Here is an 11576-nt window from a genome sequence, read left to right as displayed (position 1 = left end):
AATGTGTAAGAGAGTGAAATGCTGTAGCCGGGGATAGAGGGGTCCGTACCTTTGGGGATGGTGTCCACTTCTTCCACGTCGGGCAGACGGGCGATGTTGAGGGCGATGTCCAGCGTTGCTCGTCGGTGCCGCCTAATGTCGCTAGTGTCTTGCCAGCAGGGGGCGGCATCGTCACTGGGAACGGAGTGCCTTCGGAAGACGTCTGAGAATGGCACAGAAACCAGAGACAGATGCATGAATTGTATAATACGCGCCACGCAGTCATTCCATATGTTGTCATAGTAAGGTATGACATACTATAGCTATAGTTACATTGAAAGCACAATCCTAGCTCCCAGTTCATTAGCGACGAGACCCTGAAACCCAAGGGGTAATGGGCAACACTTACTGTCAAATAATCTTGTGACGCTTTTTCGGTATTCTGAGCCTGTTGATTGCCGTCTTCCAAACATGTAGCGCTTGGGCTAAAACCTGAAGAAGGGAAATAGGTAAGACATGATACAATCTGCAGAATCTGAAAAAAACGGAATGTTTTTTTTCAAATCTATATTTTTTATGAAGTTCATTACGTAGGTACGGCAGATTACTACCAGCAGTAGGGATATCATGATCCATGTCTAACAAATGGTGACAAAGAGTTAATGTTTAAGAGCCATTATAGAGGTCCAGAGCTTTTCAAATCAAAAGCATTCACAGCAGACAAATTATTTATGAGACTACTGATTTCTGAGTGACTTAGGGACTGCGGTGTCCCCACCGAGCCAACAAGCCTGTAAGCTCATCAAATATGGATAGATAGGTAACGAATAACGATAAACTGCATTCAAATATTTGTAAAAGATCAGTATGTTAAAGCATACATGGCTCAGAAGAAAATTTCAATTCGTTTCCTCATCTACCTATGCTACCGAAGATTTCTTTTGATTGCAAGGAAAAATGTATGTAAGCAAATAAAAACTTAATCTTAAGAAAACTGACATCTCAGTACTTCTCCCACTTCAGTCCCGACACGTCTAGGTCGGCCCGGGGGCAGCCAGCCCAGCCTTCGCCACCCGCGACCGTCTGACGTTACGATTCTCAAGCCGTGCGGTGCAGCCTGAATGCAGGCGTATACTACTAGTGTCATCTAGCGGCATTATTTTAAACTATAGCTAGAAAATACTACCGCTAGATGACGCTAGTAGTCTTACGCCTGAAATTAGACTGTACCTACCGCACGGCTTGGCAGTCGTTACGTCGACTATTTCTAAACATCAATCGATATATGGGCTTTGCAGATACTGGCCCGGGCGCGATTAGAAGCACTGGCGCAATATGGGAACTCCTCCCTACTGAAAGTTTCGTCTCGATCGATGCATATTTACGCGAATTGTTTGTGAAAAAGCGGAGTGGTCTTTCCGACCCCTTCCCCATTAGCCAGTTAAGACATTTTTTGTGCTTGATTCGATCGTCCCTGGTTTTTATGCTGGATTTCCTGGACATTTTCTTGATATGGTTATGCTTATGTACAAAATGCATGTCTCGGAATTTTGATATCCGTGATCTAAGGTTTGAGGCCAGGTCAATTTTGCGACCTCCCCATTATAACTCAAATGGGAGAAAATTGAAAGGCGCCTCTTTTGGACGAACGTCATTCTAAGCACTATCAACCACTGAATTACAATGAACTATAACACACTGAACATGAAAATGGTGCCCGTGACCCCTGTTCATGACCTTGAGGCCATCTCAGGTCACGAAGGGAATAACAGCTTTTTTCGCGAGTAACTTTTGATAGAGGCATGCTAGAGCAATGAAAATGCTTGATGTGTTTAGCTCGACGATACGGATGACTGATACGCAAAATGACCATTTCTGGTCAGGCATGGCCTTGACCTGAGGTGAAATTTTCAAGTTGACCTTTCAAGGTCAAAATATAGTTCATTCGATAGCTTATTCAAAATGGATGAAATATTCGTGATCAGCGGCCACGAGTTTTTTTATACAACACCTTCATCAACTAAAGGTCATTAGAGGTCACATGAGGATGAGGTCCACATAAGACTTGACCTTTTCTAAACAAAATATATGTCATTCGACACGTCTTGACGAAACGAATGCGTTGTTACTATTGTCTTGGTTGTATAGGGCCATTTCGTTGAAGTCATTTGCGAAAACTGAGTTTCCAGCTCGGGCCTCAGGGTCGTTGACCTGACCTCTGGCCTCAGGTCACCAAAATTATTTTTGAATTTTTCCCTAGTTTTCACAACAACCGTGCTCGAAATTTGTCTTTATCTCTAGCACTTTTTTTGCAGCTGTTTGAAGATCACGTCTGTGACGTTTGAAATTTACCGTGCAAGGGCTTACAGGTCTATAGGCCTATAGCCCACTTGATAACGTCACAGGATCGACTTCCCTATAGTGACGTTATCAAGTGGGCTGGGTCCATTTTTTTTAGAAGCACCAAACTCTCAGTTTGGTGCTTCTAGCTCTAATCGCTCGGCGGTTATCGCAAATATTCGGCAAGGGGGGAGGGGTAAGCATTGTCTCCCAAGGGCCCGCGTGGGTCAATGCATAATTACATGTGGCGCAATTAGGACATGCTGTGCCTAAATGCGCCTTTTGCAGGAATTTTGAAAAACGTAATTTGTACCCATTAACCCGCGCACCGACGGGGGGGGGGCGGATATCCGCCCCCCCTGAGGTTTTTCGCGGATAGCGGGAAAACCGCGGCGCGTAGCGCCGCGAAATTTGGTATGACTATTCTCTCATCAATTTTACACATGGTGTGCAAGTTTGAACCTCCTAACTTTTAAGGTCAGGTCACCAGGTCACTTTGAATGACCCAACCTCAAGTCACTTTTTTGCAACTTTGTCACCGTGCCAGAGCTACAGTAGATGTCGGAGGCCTTTGAAAGTCGCAGGATGTTATTAGGTCATTAGTAGCTACAATTTGTATATCTCGGAATTTTGATGTCGGTGACCTAAGGTCAGGTCAATTTCGCGACCTCCCCATTATAAGTCAATGGGGGAAAAATCAACTCCCTGTTTTTACCACTAAAACGGGTCGGAATGGCCCCATATACCATACATGACTTCACATACGATCAACCTTCACTACCTTGAGGTCTGTTTTGCTGTTGGGCAGCTGTAAGGTCATGTGACGTCATCAAAGGTCACCAAAGGTTTTTTGCCAATAACTCCTTACAGGAACAAGATACAGCCGCGCGGATGGTCTCATTGTGTTCAGCTTGTCAAGACGCATCGAATGATATACATGATGACCTCGAGGTCACGTGACCTGAGGTCAACCTTTGACCTTGACCTTTCGAGGTCAACATATATATCATTCGATGCGGCTTGACAAGAGGATCACGATGATGCCCTTAGTTTGTTCCTATCTTGACTACTTCGAAAGTTATTCGAGAAAAACCCTCTCCATATCTAGCGCCGCCATTTTGACTTTTTCGACCCCTGTGACGTCATCTTTGACCTGACCTGAAAATGACCTTAGTAAAAATTGTAGACCTTGTCCGTGCGTATCCGATGCCGTTTACCGCTTGTCGCTATCTTGCTTCGTTCTCGAGATCTCAGGGGGGGGGGGCGGTCATCCGCCCCCCCCCCGTCGGTACTAAGTTGGCGCAGACCCCCGTCGGTGCGCGGGTTAAATTTGCTTTGTAGTTTATTTGCCAGCATGGAGGTGGATTTTACTCCTATAATATTCAAGGATTGTTACGAGCAGAGACCGCATTCACCAGACACATTGTTCAAGCACAGGAAGAGTTTCCGCTTAAGCGAGAGTTTAATGGTAACTCTTCCTTACCCTTGAGTTAATACATCTTACATCTATCCCTACCCTAAAAAAATACGACCCTGATTGAAATGACCTTTGACCTGTGAACTGTTTCCCGAGACCATGTCAGGCCAGATCGCGATTCGGCCTACCTTTGTTGGCGCACTTTATTCGCGTTTTTCCAGACATTCGTAACCAGATTTTTTATAACCTAGACATTTTGTGCCCACACGTGAAATGATGCATTGCTCCCATGCGGCCATACATGTTGGTGGCAAGGTTATTTAAAAAGGCATGTCAAGGTTATTGTTCCCTGTTGACCTCGGACGTTTTCAGTTTTCGAGCCTTGAATGTCACCTTTGGAGCAGATGTCACATTTAACACTTAGTTGAACATTCGAGAAGTAGTCTTGGTGCCTACTGCCTAGACAGCATGTTACGAAGCTGTCAGTCAGTGGTGGTTAACACCTACTTTAGATAACCGGCGGGAGGTCTTCTCGTTATGAATCTGACCTGACCTTCCCCAAATGTATTGCATCATTGTCGATCAAAAGAAATACATACCAATTTCGAAATCAGGCCCCGAAAAAAACGAGAACAACCTCTCTGCAAGAAGTTCTTAGCAGGTCCCCATTCTCCCGACTTTGGGGTGAGCGACCTGACCTGCCAATGACCCAGGAACTTTAAATGGGGTAGCATTGGCTTCCCCCCATCACGGGCACTGGGCAGCACGCTCGTTTTCCCGCGAGGGTCCAGCTCAAACGGTTACGGAACTACAGTATAAATTGTTTGCATCACCGGTTTCATCAGTTAGTGTCAAAAACAGCTAGGCTGGCCGCTGTTGTAAGAGCAAAGCAGGCAATCGTTTATTCAATCTGCATACATAGGAGTGCTTTGGCTTGTAAAACGATGCCTATTTCAAGTACGTATCCGAGGCCGAGGGTGAAAACCGAACAATAGGTCATGCTTGTTGAGGTCTTCTCACGAGGGCTTCAGTGGCGTCAGAGGGCATCGTTTTTCTAATGGCTCCTACCCCATACAGTATTTTATTACATGGCCAGCCTGAACCGCTAATCGTGGTATCGTGAAAAAATGACGCCGCTTCGAAAAAAAATGAAAAAGTATTGATACACGTCCGAAATCCTATTGTCCGTTGTCATGGTGTCATAAGTAAAACTTGTAACCCCTCAGAAGAAAAACAAAGGCGAAAAATGAGGAAAAACAGTAAAGATAATCACACACCTAGTTTACACACGTACCATGTAAAATCATTTTTAAAACGATTCTTAGCACGGGACATTCACATTCACTATTTCAGCCTAAATTCAAATGGCTCTTTACCTGAATCAAGTAGCGAGCTGCAGGCCGTCACGACAACTGATCTGATAACTGCAGCCTAGGAACCCATCGAGATCAAAGAGTCTGGTCGTTGTCATGACAACCATCTCGACTCTGGCCATCTTACCTCAGTCTCTGAGCTGTCTTTCCTCAAACGACTCGCGATAAAACCACACACCACCATCCGTCCCAACTACCCGCACGACTCCTCGCCCCGCCACGTCATGACTGACTGCCCTCGGGGAGTCCCGGTGCTACGAGCGACACCTGAACTCCCCCCTTCACTCCTGCCACCCCTCCCCTCCGCCCCACCCCCTGAGGGCGATCACCGCTGAATCGACCGCGCCTGCGGTAGCCATGGTAGCGAGCGGGCAGGGCAAGCACTGTGTGCACTCGCGAGACTGAGGTTACAGCTGGAGTGCGGATTACAAAGCCTTGGGTAGTGGGACAAAATAAATAGTCTACATAAAGGAAGATGTAACCTGCATAGTAGTGGATGTAGGAGTATTTTTAGTTGACCCAGGGGCGTAACTTCGGCAAATTTGACCTTCGATGAACTCTGGTTAGTTTACCTAGAGATGTGATAAAAATAGTTGCACTTGGATGTCATTTTGACGTATAGGCTAGCTTGGTAGGGCCTGAGCCCAACCAATAATATCGGAATTTTAGCATTAACCCTATTGGCACTGCATGGTGAAAATGGCTTTGGTACCCTAAGGCCTAAAATAAGCCATTAGAGCCCTATCAATCAATTGGATCCCTATTCAGGAAGTGACGCCCGTGGTTGCACTGCTTTATAATTATGACTTTCACAGATATTTCAATTTTCGAACACAATCTGTCACATGTCGCTATAAGCTCGTCCAGTCCACTGTCCAGCGAGCCGAGCTTAAGATGTTCAAATCACGTCGGTAGAGCATGAAAATCCGAAAACCCAGTGAATCGCGGGTTAATAAATACAGCGCAAGCGGGCCAGTGACTACCTACACGTCCTTCAGTGTCCACGTGGCGAGTTGTACCCTCCTCACAATCAAACACCAAACCACGCTACCCCTACATTGATTTTTGTTGCTGACAGACCAAGTGCGCAGCTTTCCAATGGAAAGTTTCCAAGCTGCCCGACAGCGAGTTTGCATGGACGCCATTGGAGGCAACGTGCACTGAAAGTGCCGTCTATAACCTGAGCGGATGGGGGACTGCAAGTTGGGACCACCCGGCTCCACGCTACCAAGTATAATCAATAGTGGTTTACCGTCAGAGACGACGGTCGCACCAAGTTCAAGGTTACTGACAATATTCGCCAACGCCCATTGATAATTTATTTCCTTCATTGAATGTCTATTCACTTCACTCAGAACCACGGATATGCTATGAATCGCGCGCCCGGCTTTTCGTGATTAAAGCAGAAGTTGTCGTTAAGGTCGATCGTAGGATTTTTCTACCGTGGCTTGTAGAACATCTCAGCATAAGCAGAGGTTGTCGTTTAGGTCGATCGTAGGATTTTTCTACCGCATGGCTTGTGAAAAATCTCAGCACAAGCAGAAGTTGTCGCTTAGGTCGATCGTGAGGATTTTTCTACCGCATGGCTTGTGGTCCTGTGGAACATCTCAGCATAAGCAGAAGTTATCGTTTAGGTCGATCGTAACATTTTTCTACCGCGTGGCTTGTGGAACATCTCAGCATCAGCTCTTATAGGTATAGCATTATACATGTAGGTAAGCATAGCCAGGTCACCAACTTAACACCTGAGCATAAAATACAATTGCACATTCAGCTGCAAAAAATAATCTTAAGGGCTGGTAAAATGATTTGAAAGGGAACTTACAAGACAATCAACACACAAAAGATCGATTTAATGACATCATAGTATATGTATGTGGCCGTTCTCCAGATTACATGCATATTACATATGTACGTACATCGTCCCCATGGTTCATTTCACAAAAGTCTATTCGGAGATTGAACTCGCGGGATTCTTTCAATATCTTATTCAGTGGGCATTCAACCACATCAGTTAGAATGTGAGTGGAGGCTTTCAGTGACCAGTTTTCAATGGCCAGTCAACAAACACAAGTCACGCGAGTAATAGTTCCAATCTTTTGCGATTTCTGTCGTGGGTTTCGCGACATGGGTTCAACGATTCCATGAAAACTGTCAAAACGCAAACAATAAACCTGCCAAATATCGAAAGCAGCTTATCGAACTCGTAAAATAGTGATGCATATTGGGAAATGCCTATGCATTTCGCACCAATGTAACGAAATTCTTTATCAGCAAAACTACAAAAAGCCGATCCAAAGGCTATGTAAGCCGTAAACTGATCGACCTTACCTACTGTCTGCATATCAGTATTCCGCGCCTCAAAAGTTTAGTAATTCCATTTTTTTTGCGATTTCGATAGGTATTTGGGTTCTCCAATATTTTTTGGTTTCGATATTTGGCTTCTCCGATATTTTGGTTTTAATATTTTGCTATTTCGATGTTTGCAATTTGTATATTTCACTACTTTGATACAGATATGCTGCTATTATGGTATTTGCGCTCCATATTGTGCCACTCGATATTTTCCGTTCACATTGTGCGGAACCGTTTAAAGGGACCCTCCCACCTTCAAAAAAGTTAATGAACTGGCATGAAAGTGATGTCGCTCGGTTCAGAAAGAGCAAAAACGAATATCTACCAAATTTCATCGAAAAATATTCACCGGTTTTCAAGATATTAGACTTTTACTTTTGTTTACTTTTTGGGATCTCCACTGTTCCTAGCGACTTTATTTGAAAGTGCGGCATTTGTTGCGCGCAAAGCAGCATATCCCACCGCGTGCTACGAAACGTTTTAGTCAAACATTAAAAAATCGTTAGATATCTGCGCTGACGTCACACATTCAGAGGGGTATTCCTATGCATTAGCCCCTCTGAATCAAAATGCTGCAATTTTGAAATTCAATATTTCCGATTTAAGGCATTTCTCGATGTTGTGAGTGCCGAAACCGGTAATTGTGAGCCAGGGACCCCATTTTGGCTATGTCAACTCAAATCTAATGTTAAGGTGGGAGGGTCCCTTTAACGCCCCCGTCCCCCACTGCATGTAGCGAAGGTGCACGTAATTTTGATCGCCCTTCAAGTTATGATCTATCATGTGGCTCGGCGACTTATACCTACAAACGTTTCCACGCTTTTAAAATTATCAACACTCGCAAGTTAGGTACTCCTTACAACTGCGAGTCATATGTTTGCTATTTACTCTGTTCTGTCGTCCTGGTAGCCTGTGTAATTGGCGCATACCATTGCACTCCCAGTCACACACTTTGATCGACCCTGTCACTCAATCGATGCCCTCGATTCATGTCAATGTCGTCACACCGTCAGTGTGGACACTGGACATCTGACACTAGAGGTGGAAATGACTAACGTTTTCCAAAATCTTGACTAATGACTGACTAATGACTAATGACAATTTTGGTTGACTGACTTTTGACTGACTAATCTTTGGTCTCAAAAGGCTTGATTGACTAATGAATGACTAACGCCATTTTTCTTGATTTTGACTAATATTTGACTAAATTTCGGAATTTGTTAGCACTGCGTAAATAATTCCGATCGACACCGGAAAAACACAAATCGATCCCAAATTTTATCCCTAATCATTTTATGGCCAACGCGATGCGAAGCCACCGCAAGATATGTTGTCGGCTGCTACGACGCCTGGTTAGGGAGATAACAGGCGGGGAGGAGGGGGGGGGGGTAAAATTTATCCCCCCAGCCGGGCGCATTCGGCCGGCGACCCCCAGTGGGGCGCGGGTTAACCCTCGCCCGGCCCTGGCAGGGCATTTTTCGTAACGCGGCCTGGCTGGGGGGGGGGGGGGGGTCGATGCGATCCTTCTGGCGTTTCGAAACTAAGCGTCGTGGCGTTTCGCAACAAAGACCAGTCGATTGGTCTCAACGAGTACTCGCGATTGGTGGTATATTTTTACCATGGGTCAATATTTGACCCAGTTATGACAGGTCATTGGTCAAAGGTCAAATTTCGTGGAAAAACTATAATTTTCCAAATTACTTAGCCATATTGGCGAATTTATGAAAGATAGCGTCATGAAACTTTCACGACCGCGTTTCGCAACGAATTAGCAACAAAATGAGGAATAGTTGACTGCATTTCAGTCATTACTGGCGTGACGTATTCCCCGGGAACATGGGAGGCCACGCCCGCCGCTGGCGAGGACGTTTGCGAATATCGAGAGCTTTCCAACTAATCGAGTCAACATTGGTGCGTCTATGAAAGATAGAGACTTGCAACTTCGAAGAGCGTATTCCTCAGAAGAGCGTATTCCTCAGCTGCAAAATTACATATTGTTGACTTTTTATGACTTTTTATGGTGATAAAAAAGGCTTTCAATGACGTCACGTACCACGGTACCTGGCCCAAAAAGCCGCAAGGCTATGCTCGCTGACCGGCAGCAGCAGCGTCCGCCCGTCAACCGGAGACCTGGGGAAGTGGGGAGTTCACTGCCACTTGTAGGAACAGTTTTGAAGGCGTTTAGGTGGAAATTGAACCGCAGATTCGGATTCAGGACCTCAAGAAACCCAACTACGGACACTAAACACAGCTCATATCACGGGGGTCAGCGTGTGAACATGCGAGATCATCTTGGTTGACCTTAGAAAGGTCAATATACAATGTAAAGATCATGTCCAGTCAAATTCTGACATAAACCACACGGAATAGCTTCGTTCTTGTCGATGAGATCACGTCCAGTTACGGTATGTACGATTTTGTCAAAAACGGTCGGAGGTTGTACTTATTATGACGTCATAGCTCGGTGAACTGACATGACCCGATTTTTTTTTGTCTAGCAAAAGTTGTGCAAAGGATACCCCAGAGGCTATTGAAAATTTCAGCACGATCCGACTAATAGTTCAGCGCGCATCGCAAAAAAAAACTCAGGGGGGGGGGGCCGCATCGACCCCTCCCTGTCAGGGCGAGGGTTAAGTCACCTCACGAATCACGACAAATTAGTCGACTAATATGCAACAAAATCATTGACTAATGACTGACTAATGACTAACAAACATTTTGGTTGACTTACTTTTGACTGACTAAAAAAGTGCTTGACTAACGTTAGTCGACTAATTTTTGACTAATGACTAATATTCATTTCCACCTCTATCTGACACCATGCGGTCGTCGGAGTCAGGTGGCTCTTCTGGACCGAGCCTGACGTGACGCAGTGACGCTAGCTAATCACCCGTGACGGCAGCGAAAGTGACTCGTGGCGTGTGACAGGCTCACGCTCGAGTGCCCGCGGCTGTCCGCGAAGGCAGGGGGGGGGGGGGTAGCGGTGTCCGGTGTCTGTGCCGGGTTCTAGCGCCGCCGGCGGTGGCGGCTGCCTCGCCCGGCCGGTCGGCCAGCTGACTGATCCAGTTCAGCACTGACGGGCGAGCCACTCTGTCTAGTATCGAGTCGGTGCCGCGCGGGGGCGGTGTGCCGTGACCGGGGGAGGTGCTCGTGAGCCGTGAGCCGTCACATCGTGACTGTCGCGCCGCGCTGACGGCCGCCGCCAGTCGCCGGGGATATGGGCAACACAGTGGCTGTAGGCAGCGTCTTCTGCTCGGACAAACACAGGTGAGGCGCGCTCTGTCGGCAAGGGTCGACAGTTAAGGTGGGGGCGTGTGTGGGGGCGGGGGTGGGAGCGATATGGGGGAGGTGTTTCGTGACACGAGCAGCCTGGACCACGTGTCTTCAAGCACGTGCTTTGGGGAAAGTTTCACTGCCTTGTGTGTCATTATCCCTTTGTAGATAGGCAATGGTTTTATCCAACAAGTCTTCTCTTGGTTTTACATTTCTAGTGCATTTTGCTTTTAAAGATCAATTGTGCAATTTAGTGAAACTTTAACATTCTCTTTTCGGTGTAAACGCAACGTTTAAATGATAATCTGGTGCATTTTACCAACTTTAAGAAACTACAAAGTGTGTTGGAGAAGCGTTGCTTGTGATAATATAACCGCTTAAATTAAATTTAATTTATTTTGCATTTTAACCCCGAAAATGAATCAATGAAGATTGAGTTAAAGGAAATAGTTCACTTTTTAACATGGGTTTTGAACTGGAATAGCAGTTCCGTAGCTTGGGCTGAGACGAGCATAAATCAGGAGCTTTTACAGCCCAACGATCACCCTAGGCAAAGATATTCTATTTCTCGTCCCGAAAAAGGTGTCTTGCGTTGAGGATGTGTGCCTTGCATATATTTCCATCCAGTATGAAAAGAGCATGGGTCCCGAAAATTCTTCAGAAAGTAGATAAATTATCTACGAGAACTCTAGAGAAATTCTCGTATACTGATCAATTAGGACATTCAGGGAAACATTATCAGATCGAGCAGATCGCCCAAATGCAGGTGGCTGCGATAATTTCTCTGTTTCTGAAGAATTTTCGGGACCCATGCTCTTTTCATACTGGATCGCGTGTGC

The 11576-nt window shown here is 45.7% G+C and overlaps 1 protein-coding gene and 1 long non-coding RNA gene across 2 annotated transcripts in view; one reads left to right on the top strand and one right to left on the bottom strand.

Annotated features, from left to right (window-relative positions):
* Positions 1 to 62: 62 nt before the first annotated feature.
* On the bottom strand, positions 63 to 5328 carry LOC122386786. The gene is made up of 3 exons (XR_006257436.1): positions 5237 to 5328; positions 389 to 471; positions 63 to 202 (listed from the first exon to the last, which is right to left on the bottom strand). It is a non-coding gene; the product is annotated as an uncharacterized LOC122386786 (long non-coding RNA).
* Positions 5329 to 10545: 5217 nt separating this feature from the next.
* LOC122386785 (NADP-dependent malic enzyme-like) overlaps positions 10546 to 11576 on the top strand; it is a 42563-nt gene continuing 41532 nt past the window's right edge. The window contains exon 1 of the mRNA XM_043376361.1: positions 10546 to 10731. Within this exon, the coding sequence (XP_043232296.1) occupies positions 10682 to 10731 (50 nt within the window). The 5' untranslated portion in view covers positions 10546 to 10681. The remainder of the gene's footprint in view (positions 10732 to 11576) is intronic.

The sequence above is a fragment of the Amphibalanus amphitrite genome, unplaced genomic scaffold, assembly GCF_019059575.1.
Source record: "Amphibalanus amphitrite isolate SeventyFive unplaced genomic scaffold, NRLGWU_Aamphi_draft 000262F_arrow, whole genome shotgun sequence".
Taxonomy (NCBI): Eukaryota; Metazoa; Arthropoda; class Thecostraca; order Balanomorpha; family Balanidae; genus Amphibalanus; species Amphibalanus amphitrite.
This window is presented reverse-complemented; position numbering and strand designations above follow the sequence as displayed.